Here is a 20111-nt window from a genome sequence, read left to right on the forward strand (position 1 = left end):
ACTGAACCACCTGTGCTGAAGCAGGGGTATACTTATTACCTGCCCTGTTAATGGTCCTTGAGGCCTGGAGTTGAAAAGCTGCAGTATCTAGAAGAACCGTGGTTTCTGCCGGCGCTGAAGCTTTTGGAATTTCCCCCATATACGTTACACCGTCGCGTCTCTTCCCCTTCACCGGAGCCACACAACACTGTCATATTTCATGTTTACTAAAGGACAAGGTAAGAACCAGGCAAGGACCAGGCAAGGACCAGGCAAGGACCAGGTAATTACCAGACAAGGACCAGGCAAGGACCAGGCAAGGACCAGGTAAGGACCAAGTAAGGACCAGGTAAGGATCAGGTACCTCCGTACGAGGGTCAACGATGGATGAAACCGAAGTATTTAAGCCAGTGCACAAAACATTCAATAAATAAACGGTAGCAATCAATGAAATAACGGTAGCAATCAATGAAATAACGGTAGCAATCAATGAAATAACGGTAGCAATCAATGAAATAACGGTAGCAATCAATGAAATAACGGTAGCAATCAATGAAATAACGGTAGCAATCAATGAAATAACGGTAGGAATCAATGCAATAATGGTAGCAATAAGATTTGAACAACTGAGTACAAATAACCTTTCATGAACAGACTACTGTATATTATTGTGTTTTTCGTGCACCAAGGTAATATACTGTAATATTTTATGTGTTTGAAATGCTGGGGCCCAATCTGAGTTATCTTGGTGAGTAATTATCATAATCCCCCCAAAATACTAACTCCCCGACCCCGTGATCACATGGGAGTTGTGATGTAGTCTCTCTGAATGTGCTCCAACACGTCCTTCTAACCCTCCTCCCGTTGGGAGGGGGTAACCAGGCTGTACAATAAAGGGTAAGCCCATCTGGTTACCCCTGAGACCGTGAGGTCCCTGGCAGCTACATAGCACCATAAGCCAGGGGCCAGGGATTATACATGTAAAAATAAAGTGACCCCTGCTTTTCCTGTTTACATGTTCCCTTTGAAATGTGAAACGTTCTATGTGTAAGTTTTAGGGGGGCTATTTGGGTCGAAATGCAATTATTTAGAAGTTTTTTTTTTTTGAAGTTCAGGGGCCAACGTTTCCGGTAGTCCCCTAATTTTCCCCGGCGTGCAGGCACCATTTGCCGGTACGCGGGTTGAATTACACCGGGGCTGCCCAGTGTCACCCAGACGCCTGGTTTTCTAACCTTTATATCCCAAATCCGTTTCCCTTATAAGTATGAAGTTCCCCAAGGTCCATACTTTATTAAAATATGTTTTATAATGTTTGGTGCTTTTACTATATGTAGCCATGCATAATAATGACTGCATACATCTTCCCTGTTGGCAGTAAGTCCTGGTAAATACAGGTCTGCCCACAGTAGTTATGGAGGTTTTCCCTCACACCCTTGTGTGGTGCCCTGTTTAAGGAAGGGAGTGGCTGTATGCTCTGAGTCCCTGGATAGTGACCTCAGAGATGCGCCTGCCCCCTGGAGTATAAAGGGCACAACACTGACAGTTAGTGTTGTTGTTGGTGAAGAAATAGTAACCCGAAGGTACCGAGAGGAAGTAACACTTTTGTGACCCTAGTGCAGTAACTAGCGGCAGCAGAGTGATAGATTAAGTTTGTCTACGCCACACTGTGTCCAGGGACCTGGCACAGCGGTGATCTCCCTAGGAGAAAGGGAATCCCACTTCAGTACGGGAGGGCGTACCTGGCAAAGGGACATCACGGAGAGATGTGCGGCTAGAGCTGGCAGCTGCATGGGGCAGTCTGCTACATCCCTGTATGCAATAAAGATGTCCTTGAGAAAAAGAACCCCACTGTGTGAGTGTGAGATTACTCAACAGTGGATGGCACCAAGAAGGAGTTCCTCACCAGGACCATCTCCCTGCGGAAGCACAGATCCTGATGAGGTGGAGGCGCTGCACATGAAGTAAGTTGGACTCGTACCCACTACCTCAGCTACCTGTCCTGATGACATCCCCTAATAACACCAAGCGGGAGACTCAAGAGTCCTGTTACTTGCAGGTGCACCACCACACACGCCTTGTAATGGGGGACTGGTTAGACTACACGGGCCAATATGAGATTGGGTGGGTCAGGCCAGAGGGAGCACCCGTTACATATACATGTCTATTCAGTCAGCCCAGGCATCCATATAGGTGCCGGGAAGTCTGGATAGACATCATAGTTCAAAGAGGAGACGGATGTTGCAAGGTGTCGGGGTGCTAAGTGGCCAGAGCAGAGTACAGAGTCCGGAGAACAGAGACCCCCCGTGGGGAGGACCCTTTCGTCTGCCAGACTCAGTAGAGTCTGCCCCGGAGGAGGCAATGGATTGACTGAGGGAAGCGGCAGATGTCGGCGTGTTTCCCATTGGTCAATTCGTATGTCCCGCCCACGGGGAATCCCGAGACGGCATGGCACGCCCCTCCTCTGATGTCAGCCAAAAGACAAGCCCCTATTCCTATTGGCTGGCGGGGAGGAATTCCCACGCTCTGATTGGTCGCTCCTCCTACTTCCATGCTTAACGTAGAACAGCGAAGGGTATGTAAGGAGAAGCCCCAGTCAGAGAACCAGACGATCCTATGACTTGGGCCGGTGATGCAAAGGTGGCTTTTCAAAGTTGCTCTGTTGGGAATAGCAGAACAACCGGCTCAATTTTGGAGCTAAGAAAGCCAGCCTAGCTGAGGCTAAGTCAGACGCGAGTTCCAAGTTCTCGTTTTAGAACGTAGCGGTCACGGCTAAAGTTTTTAGCTGAAAAGAGGACCACGAAAGCTGGGAGGATTTCCTGGTCAGGGTGTGCCTTCCAAAGCAAACGCCCTGCACCTATTTCAGCCTAGATTTCACCCCGACCCCCAGTAAGTGTGTATTTTACCTGTATTTTTGTATTTCACTGTGTGTACGCGGGTTTACCCGAATAAACCTCATTTTATTCTGCTACTCTGTTCTGCATAGTAAATGATCCCGGTATAAATGTGTTAAAAGTCCTGGTCTCCTGTCACAGTGATAGTCTTCTCTCCCTGGTGCTCACCCTCCGATGATCGCGGCATTTCAAATCTGGATCCAGGATTTTGCAGACCCACCCAATCTCACATTGGCCCCTGTGGTCTAACCGGACCCCATTACAGTGTGGATATGTCATATGGTGCACCTGCTGGCTACAGGACTCCTGAGTCTCCCGCATGATGGTGTGTGGGGAGGACCCGTCAGACAGGCAGCTGAGGTAGTGTGCTGAGTCTCACCTAGTTCCAGTGCAGCGCCTCCACCTCACCAGGGTCCCTGCGTCCGCAAGGGGATGATCCTGGCGAGGAACTCCTCCGTGGTGCTCCTCTCTGTACACTCATTCCAGATAGATACACGAGAGGGTTTCTGGCTGAACTCATCTTTATTGACACGGCAGGGCAGCTGCCCTCCACAAGGAGTATCTTCAGCCGCTCATCTCGCCAGTGCTCCCTTTAGTTAGGTATGTCACCTAGATCAGGGATTCACTTATTCCCGCAGGAATCACTGTCCTGTGCCAGGTCCCTGGACACAGCCTCCCATGGAGTTACTATAACATAACTGACACTCTGATAGAACTTGAACTCCTTCCTCAGCTCTGACAAGAGCTGGAACTCCTTTCTCTGCAGAACAACTACTAACTAGACAGCAACTTTCCAGCAACTCCACAGCAACTAACTTTGCAACACAGTGCTGTGCCTTATGTAAGCTTCTGAGGCTGACACATCTCTGACATCACTAACCATGGAGTCAGAGCATGTGACCAGTCCCAGCCATACACAGAGCACCCCACCAGGGTGTGAGGGGAAACCTCCATAATTACTGCTGGCATGCCCACACTTACCAGGCCTTACTGCCAACAGGAGAGATGACTGTAGGCATTTTACATGACCGCTACATTCTCCCCCTGGTGAATCCCATCGTCCTCGCTGGGACCTAAATTTGTATACCTCTTTCCAGGAAGCACTGTAACGGAAAACATAATTAACATCACACAAATTTCCTCATAATACAGTACATATGAATACAGTCATCCGCCAAGCCCGCCCCGACCAGCAGCCACGAACCCGCGTAATGTCTCAGTACCCCCTTAATAATAGTGATCTGGGTCAGGTTTCCTCACTTCCCGGTTACCCATATCCAGGACCGTAACATAATAATGCCTAGGTGATCCTCTCTCTGGCACATAGGTCACCCTATGTTTGTGAACATTTCTCCCTATGCTCCACACTCGCATCAGGGTGTCTATTCTTTCTTCCGCCTTTTTACCTACAATGTCGCTCCCCCTATTGGCTAAATACAGCTCTATAGTTTCTTGGAGCCACGTTTCCCTATTGTCCTCAATTTCATCCATCAGGGGCTCCGGAACATAGGGATACTCCAACCCATGGGATTTTTTATATTTGACTATTATAGCCCTCTCCGCCCTACTGACCCTGGTCAGATCAGCATTACCTGCCCTCCCAGGTAACACCCATGATAGGGGCTCATCAGGATCGACTGGATCTGATAGTGTGTCGGGACCCATGGGCCCTATGTCTCTACGCTCCAGCTGGAACCACCTCTCCTGTAATTCCCTGTCCCTCTGCTCGGGTGTAAACTCTCCCTCTCTCCACCAGAAATCTACCACGTCCTCCCGCCGGATGAGGAACCGAGTACGGTCCATCCATGCGGAGTACCCCTCAAATAGTGGAGCCCACCACCGGGTCTCCTTAAAGGGATTAGGCCCTGGTTCCCGGTCGTCATCAAATGAAAATACCCCTGACGACCTTGTGGATCGCGGTTTGGACCACCTCGAGGACCCCGGAGCCTTTACTGCCGGTTGGGGTGCTGTATCCGCCACCCTCAATTCTCCCCCTCCCCGTGAGTCACCTTCCGTAGCTCCACTGAGCTGCCTCTCCCCAGTCCGTTTTTCCTCCCCCCCCAAAGGTATGTCCACAAGTTCCAAGCTGGGCGGTGAACCCGGTGACCGTGTGATAGGGGTAGGGGCATTAGCTAGGGCATGGGGTTGGGTATAGGGGCAGGGAACGGGACCCCACAGGGTTACGACCCGCTCCTGGCTGTCCGTAGACTGGTCCAAGGATGATGTCTCACCCTCCTCAGTCCTGACACCGTCTCTCCATTTTCTGGGCAATACGAGCGGTCGGGGGCCTTCCCCCAATCGCCGAAGCGTCGCTGCTTCCCCTTCCTGGGTTCCGCCGTCGCCACCGGAAGTGACGTCCTCCCCGGAACCGGAAGCGTCGCCATCTCGCGTTGGACCCCCATGAGGGATCTCTTCTTCCACGACGACATCCGGTTGCTCCGCCGTCGCCACCGGAAGTGATGCCGTTCCTCCACGTGCGCGTTGGGCCTGGCGCGGCCCTTCCAGCGCTTCGCCGTCTGTTGTGACCAGGTAAGAGATAGGGCTTTTTGGCTTACCCGTCCGCAGGGGTGTAGGCGTCTCTCTCCCATCTCCGCCAGGTCCTGGGATGGCGGGACTCCGTCGGTCGGATCGCCGATCTGCGGGGGACGTCCGGTCACTCACCCCACGGGGCGTCGTTCTCCCCGTCTGTCTTTTCCGCTCCGTTCTTGCTACCGCCAGCTCACGGAGATCCTCATCAGAGTAGTCCCCTCGCCCCGACCTAGGGGTCGCGGGGCGGGGTGAAAGTCTCTTTGCCCCTGTCGCGGGGTTTAATCCAGCCGCCTCAATGGCCAGTGACCCAGCCGACTTGACCGGCTCCAGTCCCCTGTCTCCGGGACTCGCGCGGTTGATCCACAGCGCGCCCGGGGACTCAGCAGAGCGCCGTGTCACATCCACTGGGGGGTCAGCAGGCTGTATTGGGACGAATGTGGGCATAGGCCACAGATACAAAGTCCCGCAATGAGGGCAACGTGCCATCGTATTCACTGTACCTCCGGGCAGCCCGCATTGTAGGCAGAGCCCGACTACCGTCTCTGTATTGGCCACCCTCACCACCAGCACCCCGCCGGGCACTGAGTAGGGCTGGGTGGAGACCATAGTGCCCACAGTGGAGGAGCAGGCCATTCTTTGTACAGGAGTCACTTCCTGTACAGGTCTCTCCTTCTCTGTGGTTCCTCGCAACTGACTGGTGGAAGTTGCTGGATCCGCCACTCCCTGCTTCGGCTCCTCCCTTCTCTGACAGAGTTGGAACCCGCCCCCAGGGGTTGCAATAATGGGCGGGTCCCACAGGGGAATATCATGCCCCTTAATTAAGGCCGCACCTCTCTCAGTCCTGGTGGGCGCGGTCTGCGTTTTCGCGCCAGTCTCCTCCCCAGAGCTGGAGTCCTTTCCCGCGGCTAGTTCCCGCCTTCTCCTTGCAGCAGCTTTTTGCACAAGGTACCTTTGCTTGCAAATCACCTCCACGGCCGGAACTACTTTTTGTAGTGGCGCCGTCTGGATATCAGTCCCTGGGCCCAGTGGGTGCATTCCCACAGGCCATAATTGAAAGTCACTCCCCCTGGTAGAAATCAGGGGAGGGTCCCATAAACTCAACGGTTGACTCAGCACAGGGGCTGAATTAGTCACTGTCCATCCCGGCGCAGCCATAGCTTTCGCGCCATGCCCCCCATCAGGGCGGGGCTCTGCTGTTCGCGCCATTCCCGGCCGCTCTGTGCAAGTCCTGCAGCAGCCATTTTTTCTGCGCCTGGCCCATGCGGTTTCCCTAGCAAGCGGGAACCGCCATTTTGGTTGGTTTTTGCGCCCAAAAAGTCCATTCGTTCGCTCTCCTCACTGGGTTCTCCCCCAATTATGACAATTTCCTCACACTCTTCAAGGGTGGCCCCTCGCTGTCCCATACAGGATAAAAACGGGGCAGCCATAGCCTTCGCTCCGCTCCAGAGCAGCCTCGTTAAGGACAATTCAGCGACAGTCTGCTCTTCAGTGGGTTGCACGCCACGGGTGCCCTCCCCATCAGCCTCTGTCCGCCATTTTACGTTCTCCGCGCCACGCGGCTCCTCTACTCTCTCATAACAGTTGTCGTACATGAGGCTCCACTCTGCGGGGCAGCCACCCCACCGGTACAATAAAGATTAGCTCAGATGCACCACCACATGTGTACCTTTTCTAGGTGTGACTCAGTGTTGCACTACCTCAGGCTAGGCTCACTCTCTCAGTGTCTGCTGTGACTCCTTCCTCCCAGTCTGTGCTCCCTACGGTGAGTGTCTGGAATGGCTAGGTACTCTGGCTGGCTCTGCCATGCAGTACTTGGGGCGTCTACCTGTCTTGGTCAGCCTAGCGCAGACCCTCTCCAGGACTCCTGACCAAGTTAACAGGCTGTCCCTTCTGGCATCCTACCAACTAGCACTGCCTCAAGGTGACTCGGTCAGCTATAGCCCGCTCCAGACCCCTCACTCCCTTCAGGCCCCTAGGTTGTCCCTGCGAACTGACAATATCCCGTCAGCCCCCTGACCACCCCTAGGTCCGTCCCTACTCAGCACAAAGTGGCAGCAGACACTCTCCCTGTTTCCCAGTGACCTAGCTAAAAGCCTGTCCTGTTGACGGATCTGATCTCAGCAGCGCCTCCGAATGTAACGGTGTTTCTGGCCCGGCCTGACCCACCCAATCTCACATTGGCCCCTGTGGTCTAACCGGACCCCATTACAGTGTGGATATGTCATATGGTGCACCTGCTGGCTACAGGACTCCTGAGTCTCCCGCATGATGGTGTGTGGGGAGGACCCGTCAGACAGGCAGCTGAGGTAGTGTGCTGAGTCTCACCTAGTTCCAGTGCAGCGCCTCCACCTCACCAGGGTCCCTGCATCCGCAAGGGGATGATCCTGGCGAGGAACTCCTCCGTGGTGCTCCTCTCTGTACACTCATTCCAGATAGATACACGAGAGGGTTTCTGGCTGAACTCATCTTTATTGACACGGCAGGGCAGCTGCCCTCCACAAGGAGTATCTTCAGCCGCTCATCTCGCCAGTGCTCCCTTTAGTTAGGTATGTCACCTAGATCAGGGATTCACTTATTCCCGCAGGAATCACTGTCCTGTGCCAGGTCCCTGGACACAGCCTCCCATGGAGTTACTATAACATAACTGACACTCTGATAGAACTTGAACTCCTTCCTCAGCTCTGACAAGAGCTGGAACTCCTTTCTCTGCAGAACAACTACTAACTAGACAGCAACTTTCCAGCAACTCCACAGCAACTAACTTTGCAACACAGTGCTGTGCCTTATGTAAGCTTCTGAGGCTGACACATCTCTGACATCACTAACCATGGAGTCAGAGCATGTGACCAGTCCCAGCCATACACAGAGCACCCCACCAGGGTGTGAGGGGAAACCTCCATAATTACTGCTGGCATGCCCACACTTACCAGGCCTTACTGCCAACAGGAGAGATGACTGTAGGCATTTTACATGACCGCTACACTGGTCATGCCGTGACGTGGCTGCATACTGGTCATGCCGTGACGTGGCTGCATACTGGTCATGCCGTGACGTGGCTGCATACTGGTCATGCCGTGACGTGGCTGCATACTGGTCATGTCGTGACGTGGCTGCATACTGGTCATGCTGTGACGTGGCTGCATACTGGTCATGCCGTGACGTGGCTGCATACTGGTCATGCCGTGATGTGGCTGCAGGCTTATAACGCTTTGGCCAAAGGGTTTAACTAAATGGCCCTTACTCATGAGAATACTAACATAGAAGTATTTAACTATGTATGTTGTCACATTGGATGTAGCATTGGGTGTTTTTGTCTTTTCGTGTATACGTGTGGCCACGCTCAGTAGCGCTCCTTTTGATAAAAATATATGTGATGTGCTGGGTTCTGGGGTTGGAGTTCGCTGGGATTGGGTGTTTATTAAGTTTGATTTCTAATGTTTGGGATATAAATCCCTCTTGTATTACTGTATCACTCTACAGTTGCCTTTAGTAGTTCAGTGTTGAATTGTTGCTCTCATTTTGTCACTTCTGATACTAGTCCGGTCTAATTTGGGGATATTTGACCAATGACAACATTGACCTCCAACCCCCAACAGAATTATTTATGAAGATAACTCTAGTTCAAAAGGTCACTATCAGTCCAATAAGCCTTGTATAGTCTTCTTTTTGGGATTTAAAAAAAAAATGTTTCCTTTTCTGTCTTTAACTACAATATTTTTTGTTGTGTACTGTGCACCATTGACATCCAGGACACTGTCTTTGACATCTGGCCTCTAGGGACTTGCTAATTTTGGTAACAATATACATTTAATTTACAGATGCTACTATAAGTTGAACATGTCTGTGAGTAACTAAGGCCAGAGGTAGTCTGCTTAGTCTATTCTGGTGTTTTAATTTAGCACGTGTTTATTAATATATATATATATATATATATATATATATATATATATATATAGTGTTTAAATATATAGTGTATACTGTATATACTTATACAGTTCCATGTCTATGTTTGTGTCAATGTCAAGTTGGATTCTCTTAAATGTACATTTCATTGGTGTATATATTGCACTGCACTTTTCAACTGTCTAAAAGATGGTATTGACACCTCAGGTTTTTATATACTTTCTACCCTGGGATTCAATAATTAATATAACACTGTTGTTTAGCAACCACGCTCCAAATTATTGTGGCGTTCTTACGTACGTAGATACGTCTGGGGCCAGTGGGCACGTTCACTTTGAGTGCATTGGAACTGCGATTTTGTTGTCCATGGGATCCTGACGAAGGTCGGAGTTGCGAGCTGAAACGTGGATCCTTCCACATTAGATGCTGATTTTGTTAATTTAAGAAGTCCGGCGGAATGCTGCTTTGTCCGTGGTCTGAGGGAATGTCTTCAAGTTCTCATCATTACTCCTATCATTGAGCAGTGGTGTTTTTGGAGCATTAAAGTAGCACTGCAATATTCTCCTCTTGTCCTATCAGGGCAGGTTCCTATTTCTAAAATCCGAAGATACACGCAGACACTAGAGAAGAAGAGAATAATGATTTTTAACACTAAAAAAAAACACTTCAAATAATAATAATAGAGCATGAAATGCTAAGATACTAACATTATATAAGTGCAACTCATGAATGGCTGATTTTAAGGAATTAATTTATTTTTATAACCTGAGGTGTTAAAAATGCGCCTCTAATTTCTGCAGTTTTTCTCTTTCTTTCCATCAATGAAATCCAGCAGGTTAAGACTGCTAAGAAATTCACATGAGGGTGAATGGAAGAGGCAGTCCCTCCTGGGAACACACTGACCCAGCAGCAGTGACCTCGATTCGCCAGCAGCATGTTGGGGACTGGCAGCTTCAGGAAACAAGAATAGTTTTGAATAACATTAGCGGCGTGCATGTAATATTCTGGCAACGAGATGCTTTTTTATATGCTCTTTATTTTATTTCTCATGCAATAAGAATGTATCGCGCCTATTCATTCTCTTTAAGAAATCATGATGTCAAGTTTAGCCAATATCTTACTTTTCACTCTAGGGTGTGTTAAAATGTAGAGCTGTTGTCGCCTTCCAAGGGGTTCTAATCCTTCAAAGGGTATCACAATTTGCAGCCAATCTAAGGCTCTTATTCGTTATCCGCCGATGTGTCAGATCGGCGGTGTTTTTCGCCGAAATTCCCCATTGATGTCAATTGGAAATGTTGTCTGTAAATAGCCAGACTGGCCGATTCGATATATATAGAACAAGCCCTTAAATATCTTCAGGGATAATTCAGCAGCTAGAAATTGGTGCTCTGGTGATTGTATGCTACGGACTGCTGGAACACTTACTATAGAGCGGGGGCGGGCACAAACCAATTAACGCACACACGCGCACACACACACACACACACATACAAAACAAAAACGGGCCCGCTGCAGGGGTGGGGAGAGAGGCAGGGCACGCTGCAGGGGAGGCCGGACCTGCTGCAGGGGGTGGGAGCTATTGCCCCTACTCTTCCCCCCCTGTCGGTGGACCCTGGTGGGCACCCAGAAAAGGCTTGTCGGGCGCCACGTTGGGGACCCCTGCTATATAGAATACAACCATTCATGCTGTGCTTGAACATTTCTGTTACAAAAGCAGTGAATATTCACTCCGTTACCCACTCAGTTATTCATTCATAGGGTTATTGTCTCATTCATTATTTTATTTGCTCCTTTATATTTCAATCAATTCCTCTATACAGTCATTCATTATTTTACGCACTCATCTACTCGTTCACTTACTCACCCACTCATTCATTTGTGCGCAAACTCACTCATTAATTGTTTGGTTCATTAGTTTATTTAATTATGAATTGATTTGCTCATTCATTCTTTATTTTCACCTTTATATTCGACCACATCATGTAGAATGGGCGTATAATTATTTGGGGTTTTCCCGCCATCTCTTGGTCCAGCACACAGGGTAGTCAGCAGATACTCGTCTTCAAGCAGAACTCCACCGATCCAGTGTGGAATGTGTCTTGCAAACAATTGTTCAGTTATTACATTTGAAGGGTAGCAGCACGACATCTCAGTCCCATGTCCGACTCATGCAATGCATTGGAAACAGACCAGACAAACGCATCTCTCACTGATGTTCTGTAAGGTTTGGAGTCGGTCTCAAAGCATCAGCGGCTCATGAACTCTCGGTGCAGTCTCACTGATCAACCTCAGCACTGCTCATTAATGCCATTTTTTTTAGTCAGGAACCCCCCAAATTTCACTGATTTTGGTCTTTGGAGGCTGACTTCTCTGTACAAAGCATTAAGTTGCAGGAACCTCTGGAGCTGAAATGGTTAACCGGTCATGTTGGGCCAAAAAGCAGAAAAAAATAAGGAAAAGCAGAAAAAAAACGATATATTTTTAAATGCCTAGAATTTCTGTATTTTTACCACATTTCCCCCATTTAAAGCCTCAGTCCCACCTTGCAACATATAATGGAGTTACAATACCGTGTAACAGTGAGTTAAGAGAATAGTGCGCAACTATTGTTAACGGTGATGTAGTGAAAATAAAAATAAATACGTGACCTTAATAATTATTAGCGTCTGCAGCTGCGGTAGAAGGGAGGGCTCAGGAACCCCCTAGAGCTAACAGAAAAAAACACAAAAAACACAGCGCACGACGCTCATAGTGCATTAAAAATTATATTGACATAAAGAATAATAAAGGTGAGTATTAAGCGTACATCAAAATAGTATTAATCAGGCAATTTTGGGATAATGTTACCCAACACCACGTGGAAGCCGGATCAGATGTCCTCTCATGCAGATGGAGGCTGGTTCCTCTCACACCGGTTCCTGTGCAGGTAAGTGGGAAGTCTTTGAAAGTCCTTACTCCCAAGAGTAGATAAACACGTTTGCAGCTCTGTCCTCGATCGCTGCTTCAAACCGAGCTCCACACCAGCAGAAAACCTCTCTCTCTCCCCTCCGTTGAAACACTTCCGGATTGGTGACGTCACCGTGGGGTTTCTCGCCGATGCTGGCGCCGGTTAACACTGGGTAGGCTCGTCGTGATATGGCAGTAAAGTTAGTAGTACTACTGCTCTCGGCTCTTCCAACGCTTTCCCTGATGAAGAAACCTACGGGTTTCGAAACGCGTTGGAAGAGCCTAGAGCAGTAGTACTACTAACTTTACTGCCATATCACGACGAGCCTACCCAGTGTTAACCGGCGCCAGCATCTTTATGTCAATATAATTTTTAATGCACTATGAGCGTCGTGCGCTGTGTTTTTTGTGTTTTTTAATACCGTGTAACGACTTCTCTAAGACTTTGAAATGGTTGATACATAGAACAGGATATGTTTAAAGGTGCAGTTCCCACTGCTTGTTTTGGTTTTATTCTTTAAAGATTAGATGCCTTTTTCCTGCATGGGATTGATGCCGGGGGTCTCCGGAGCTGATACACATTAATACCAGCACCGGAGACCCCCGGCTTCCATCCATTGCAATAAAAATACATTTACAGGCAGCTTTATTACCTTAGCGGCTGAACGCTAAGGTAATGAAGGGGTTAAATATGAGTTCCCGTTTTATTGTGGGTAGCAGGGGTGGGTGATGGTGGTATTTGGCCCATGGATATATATCATTATCCTTATCTTCAGCCGTTGTCGACCCGCTGCTGGATGAAGGCCTACCCAAGGATATATACTGTACTCCCAGCGGCACTGCTGCTGACGTTCATGTGCAGGACAATCTCCAGACAATGCTTTGTAACCTGGAGTATGTGATGGGGTTAGGAAAAGGAAAGTAAATGCTGACCTGAGTAAGAGGCGCTTCACCTGTTTTTTTGGAGTAATCTCGCCCTATATTCCATAATGAACCACAACCCTGTCCGGTTTTAGAAACTACAGTTCTGTCCCATCCTGTTCTTCAGGGGAGTGCAAACTGGGGGGCGCTACATTTTCTGGGGGGGGGGGTGCGGCAGGGGTCGAGCAGGGGAGGGGTGCGAGGCGCCGAGGAGAGCAGGCAGGGGTGCACACGGGGGAAAGTTTGCGCACGCCGGCCGCGCTGGATCTCTCCTTGTGTTTGGTTTCGTTTCTAAAGAAGGAAAACAGAGGTGCTCTCTTGTGCTGAATATTAAATATTATAGTGAATAACTGGTGATAAATAGTGAATAAAGAAATAAATATTGTGTCATTTAAATCAGTGAAAAATATAATCAGTAAATAAATAAATTATATGCTGCTCGACCGATGAGGATCCTCCTTTGATCCTTAGGAAATATTGGTAGTTGGATAATGGTCTCGTTTATAACCTTAAATGTTTTCTTCTTTTTCCCTTTTTGTAACTGTGAAGCGCTTTGAGTCCCAATGGGAGAAAAGCGCTATCAGGGGAGACCGGGCGATTTACACCTTTTTTACCAGGATCATACATTGAGCAAAACAAGGTAATGAAATAAATTGAAGTTTATTCGCACAAATTCGCTTACACTCAATGGAACACAAAATACAGACAAAAAGACACACTTACTGGGGGTGTGGGGTCAAAAACTAGACTTTCCTAGTTGCAGGAAACTCTAAATAAGAGTTTTGCCCAGACCGGGACTTAGCCCGGAATTCCCTGGAACTCAAATCGGCGTGAGGTTCCACACACCACCGCTACGTTCTCTTCTGAGAACTTGGACTTTCGTGACTGCGAGTTATCCCACATCTCCTGGAACTCAAATTGGCATAAAATCCCAGCCGTGACCGCTACATTTCGATTTTGAGAACTTGGGCACAAAAGTCGGGACTTAGTCTCTGGCGGGCAGGATTTTCTGGCTTGAAATCGAAGCCGGTTGCTCTGTTATTTGCGCAAGAGCAACTTTTAAAAGCCCGCCCACGCTCTTACTAACGGAGAGCTCGAATCTGATTGGCTTACAGGTTCTTTATAGTATTCTGAGTTCCATTCACAAAACTCAGCAGCCAATCATCGCGTGGGAAAATTCCCTATCACCAATCATAGCCAAACTGGCTAGAAAATACGGGTCAGCGTGAAATCTGAATTTGCAAAGGGACATGCGCAAGCCTGCCACCTCCATCCCTGGCTATCTCAATGCCACCCACAGGGACAGGCTCCCCAGGTCTGGCAGAGCAAGTGGCAGCCTGGACGACTGCCATTGATCTCCGGACCTGGTACTCCGCCCTTTCCCCGCTGACCAAATGCTATTCACACCTCTGGGCATCCTCTGGCTGCTTTGAACTCCGATGTCCAGAAGACTTTCCGGCGCCTATGGGTTAGCTCGGGCAGCCTGTTTGGACATCGGTTCCGAATGTAAAAGCACATTACATTACTTGACATTAATAAAGTATATTTTGATACACTAAGGTATATGTTTAATATACCTCTGAGTCTCCAGGGACAGAATAAGAGAGATGTTGTACTTTTATTCCTAGCTGCCTTATTCCCCATACTCTATCTTTCAGACTCATACTAGACTCCGAGTCCCCCCTTTTACCTTATACCTGTGCTCTTCCCCACAACATTTTAATTAAATGGGGAGCTGGCGAGGCCCCTGTAACTCCCTCCTCCCTGCCCTCAGCCGGCTTCTGGCAACGCCGCCGATGCCAGATAGATGGTAAGAGTGGGGGACGGGCGTGAGCAGGCAGGCGGGGCACAAAGAAAAAAGTTTGCGTACCCCTGCCATATACCTTGCCCAGCCTGCAGTTTGATCCCCTTTCCCTAACATTAAGGGCCCCATGTGCTTGTCCTACATATCTCATTCCCGGCTCCCTTTGCTATTCTCCTAATTCTCCATCATATCGATATCCTAAAATGTAACTATAGCTGTAGCAGTAAAACAAATATAATCACTGCGCTTCTCCATGTAAAGAGCATGCAGCTAGTGAAGGAAATGGCCCTACAAATGTGCAAAAGAGAAAGTGAATCCCTGCGTTTCTCCCATAGGGATAGCAATCAATGGGGAATATATATTATATATGTATGGTGTAAATATCTATAAGAAAAAAGGAGACTTTTGGTATACATCCTTTGATCAAATAATGCCAAGCCTGCTAACCACGTCAAGGTAAGTCTCTTTAGCAGGTCCCTACGCTAAATGCATACTAGTGTTATGTGAAATAAGCCCAGAAGGGGTTAAAATATCAAAGCATATGCTTGTATAACCTAGTGCAATTAAAAACTGGTATATACCAGTACAGATACTCACATGTAAGTGAAGTGGAATAAGGGGACCTTGCTAGGATAGAGATAATAATCTCTTCAATGCCAGAGAAGATGTATACAGGAGGTGACCTGTTAATAGAACTTACACATGGAGCAACAAGACTAGGTTAGTTGTTAAGCAATAAGAAAGGTTGTGTTGGCCCTGCAGGGAGGATACAGAACAGAGAAGCGAGAGGAAGGGGACCAGAAAAAGTATCAGTAACTGTAGGAAAAGCCGATCCCACGAGCTGCGCTTATTGTTTGGGCCGGTGAGGTTTGCTTACTGTGTGCAAGGCATTGGTCGCTTGGGGGTGACACCGTTCATTCATAAACATAGGTATGATAGTGCTAAGAAAGGAAAGTCATCAAAATACTATACTTCAGTTCTCTGCTGGGTCTGCGAACTCAGGAAAAGAACACTATTATTACCTAATTACAGCGTGACACAGTACCGAGGCACGAGGGAATTCCCAAGACGTGCTGGGGGGGACAGAGACACTGACAACTAGTATTTAAAGTGACAAGGCATAATTATACCAACTTTACCATTTAGTGCCGCTGGGGCCGAAGCCCAGTCCCTGCTGCCCATTACCGAGACACACAGTGAATATGTTCCCATCAGAGAGCCTGCTTGTATAAAAAATACTTTAACTCCGTCACTGCCAGAAGGGTCGGAAATGTGCAGCAGAACTGCTTGCTATCACAAGACTATCCAAACATCCCACGTTGTGAGCACATCCACACGTCCCACACCAGGTCTGCAACCCTGTCCTTCCCCCATGACCTCCTACTGTAGCATACACTGCTTCCACCGCAGCCAGGGACTCTGGGAAATGACATGCAAATAAGCCTCGTCACCTTTTACTTCATATCCATTGTAACTTGTAGGGATAAGCGTGTGGCTGCCGCATTACACAGATGTTTAGCACAGGCCGGGATATAAAAGCACAGTCATTAAACATGACAGACAGCGGTTTCCACCGTGTGGGTCTGTGTGAAGATGGCTAGTGGCTTTGCAATGTGACGCTGGAAGAGGTGTCACCCGCACATTATATACGTTATGGTAATCTAGAAATGTGCAAAACGGCTGAAACTCATACGTTTGGCTAAATTATATGATTTGGTACGCGCACAGTTTCCCAGTACTGTATGTGCATCTTGGTATTATAGCTGTAGCAGGCTTCATTGTTCCCCCAGATGACACAACGTGCCTCATAACGAAGAATATCACTTCGTTTCCATGGTATTTGGTGCAAGATATCCCAACAGATCCCACCAAAAGGGAATAACAAGCCTGCTCCACCTTTGTATCAGTGGGTGCAATGGTATTAGGAGTTACTGCGAGCAATTACTTTGCTATTTGAGAACCAAGGTTCCTCTACTTTGTTGTCCAAAGTTCTCATCACTAGCCGTTTGTCTTTGCTGGATCACGCAGTTCCCACTTTGCTTGTTCAAGTATGTTCTTTTTTTTAAAAGTCTGTTGAACAGAGGAACATGGGGAAGTGAGGGAGCATTGTTGTACTGAAAGTTTATTTAAATCACATGTACTGTATGAGATTAACAGAGCTTTGCCCTAATGCTTAGCATGTATACAATCTCTTGAGTTCAGGCACTGTGCCCCACTTTTCATATAGCAAAGCGTTATATAATGGATGGTGAAACTCTTTCCTTGAAATTGCAGAACAATGTGTGTGCGGAGAGGTCTGTGTGAATGAAAGAGATAAACATTGCCTACAAACACGTGAGTAATAAGGAGGAATGCAGTTGCAGTAGAGTGCTTTCCAACAGTGAAAGATCTCACATACATAAAGAGGTTTAACAAAGGGCAGGACGGAAGCATGTTTCAGAGAAAGAGAAGTCCTAGAACAAGAGGTCGTTCTCTGACGCTGGAGGGGGAGCCTCATGGGAAATGTGACCAAGTACTTATTCATGGAAAAGGCAGTGGATTAGTGGAATAGCCCACCAGCAGAGGTGGTAGAGGATAGTACAGTAAGAGATTTCAAACATGCTTGGGATAGACATATGGTTAAATCCTAAAGCCAGGGATCAAATAGGGTCTAAGGTTATAAAGCAGGTAGGAGAATGGGCAGATAAGTCGGGCCGAGTTGTTCTTATCTGCCGTCAAATGCAATGTTTCTATGTACTGTGCTAAACAGAAACTCAAAGATCTACCCCTTCCTCCGTATGGGATTCATTTATGTCACTTGTTACTTTATTAAAGTCGCTTCCCCTCCCTGAGCCTAAGGCACCAAATCTGGTGTTGCCGCGTTGTACAGGAAAAGGAGAAAAGTTGTAACATAAAAGTTTTCTGTTCACAGGGGAGTACGTGGAAGGAGTGATTGACCAGGACATCATCCTGATTCATTCCTGCCGACAGTGGACCACAGTGACAGCCCACAGCCTGGAGGAGGGACATTACGTGACCGGGCCGAAGGTAGACATTCCACTCCAGTATCCAGGTACGGAAGAGGTTGGTAAAGTGAACTCTTATGCCTTCTTTTAGAGAGGCAAAGGGAGTAGAACACCAAATGGGGTTCCCCGTGTTGGGCAAGTCCTGTTATTTCCCCTTCTTGATCCTCAAATTATTTGGGTGGGTGAAGCTCTTGCTATTGAGAATAAACACATGAGAAAAGGATGGATTTAGGTGTTCACCACATATAGGACTGCATTCGTACAAAGGGCAAGATGGTTACTGCAGGTAGGTAACTTGACCAGAAAGTAGACAAGAATACATGTACATCGATTCCTGCTTACGACTTGTATTTGTGTTGAAATTAAAGCTTAGTTTTGGATTTTGCACCACAAGAGGCCCTATTATGAGTTGGTAGTGTTTTTTAATATGCAGTTGGCAGTATTGTCAATGTAGTTGATCATTTATGTCTTAGTGAATAGTTGGAACAGTGTCATTCCAATACGATGGTCCCGTGCCTCTTTTCGAGTGGACACCCTGTAGAAAAGACATTTATCCACTGGGATAAACAATAGCCCTAATAATATCCCCCCCCCGCTCCCTCCCCACTCCCTCTAATTGTCCCTTTCCCTGCTTTTTGATATATAGCCTCTTGATCTTGACTCATTTGACCTTATTATTCTTTCCCTGGCAGTAATAGCTGAGATCTGCAGATCGTGATCACTCAGCTACTACTGGTGGGAAAACCACACAGTGACAAAATCATTGTTTTCTCTAGGAACCTCCGGGCTCGGGTGACATATTAATTACAACCTTTTGAGGCAGTCAGCATGCCAGTCGTCCAAGTCATTAGACGTTCAAGCTGGGAAATAGTAAAACAAATCATAAAACTCCTTTGTGAGCTTTGCCCGGGAGTATTTCCGTTGGGGAAAGGAGAAGGACAGCAGTTTCCCTTATTGAAGTTGCTTGTCTTAGAGCAGGAGTTCCCAATCCTCTTCTCTGGAACTCACACCATGTTTCGGAGTAACCAAGCTTTGGTCCCTGAAGACTTTACTGGGGGTCCCCGAAGACTTTCCGAATTCCCTTCAGGCATCTCTTTCCTGCAGTGTTTGCATTCCCTATCACTACTAAAGGCTGACTATTAGGTGCAGGGCTAGCATGCTAGAAATATAGTTTAAAACAGTATCTTAATCTGTGGTCCCTGGACCTTCCATGGTCCCCAAATACTTTGAGGAAGTTCCTTCCTCTTCTGTGCATTTTCTATTGCTATTATAAGCTGATTTTTTTTAGATATAGGTTCAGCATTTATCAAATATATGAAATATTTTACAATGGACCACATGTATATCCCCCCCCCCTTTTTTTCAGGTGGTGTTCCCCCAAAATGTTATACATGCAGGGGATCTGTCTCTCCTAATCTGGGCAGTATTTTTGTTTATTTTATATTTATGCCTTTTTCTATTGCTGTTTTAGTAAAATATATGATTATTTTCCGTTAGCATATGTTCCCACTAAGGAGGGTTACAACTAAGTGAGGTGGAGTAGGTTTGGTGCAGATGTTAGTGCTTAGACTCATACCTTTTTCTCAGGGTGCTGGCGTCCCGGCAGGCTGGTATTGTAAGTTTATGTTAGAAGGGCGCCAGGGACTTTATTTGACAAGAGGTTACTTTATTTGACAAGACATACTTCATACATTCCTCTTCCCTGGGAACTCAGATAGTTCTGCTTGGAGGTACATAAGCAGAGTAGGTAGGCCGAGCACAATCCAGTGACATCCAGGGCAGGATAGGAGAACATAAGAAAAAATCCCAGGCAAACTCCGAAATAGACAGATCAATTTATTAGCAAGCTACTGCCATAACAGGGCTTCACGAACGCGCCTACGCGTTTTGTGCAGGGCACTTTATCAAATCATATTGGACTATCTGAGCAAATCATATTGGAATATTTGAGCAAAGAAATCATATTGGACTACAGTATCTGAGCAAAGAAATCATATTGGACTATCTGAGCCCCACATTGTACTGCGTCACTGCTTGGAGGTACACATGACTTTGTCACCTTCCCTTGCCCATTGTTAAGGGGAACTTGTTATCGCTGGCTCCAGTGAACTGGAGCCCCTCCCTGGTACCATC

General features: G+C 47.6%; 1 protein-coding gene across 1 annotated transcript in view; it reads left to right on the forward strand.

The window, feature by feature from the left end:
* GAREM2 (GRB2 associated regulator of MAPK1 subtype 2) overlaps positions 1-20111 on the forward strand; it is a 131946-nt gene that overhangs the window by 44254 nt on the left and 67581 nt on the right. Inside the window, exon 2 of the mRNA XM_075595345.1 lies at positions 17885-18025. Within this exon, the coding sequence (XP_075451460.1) occupies positions 17885-18025 (141 nt within the window). The remainder of the gene's footprint in view (positions 1-17884; positions 18026-20111) is intronic.

The sequence above is a fragment of the Ascaphus truei genome, chromosome 4 (genome assembly GCF_040206685.1).
Source record: "Ascaphus truei isolate aAscTru1 chromosome 4, aAscTru1.hap1, whole genome shotgun sequence".
Lineage (NCBI taxonomy): Eukaryota > Metazoa > Chordata > Amphibia > Anura > Ascaphidae > Ascaphus > Ascaphus truei.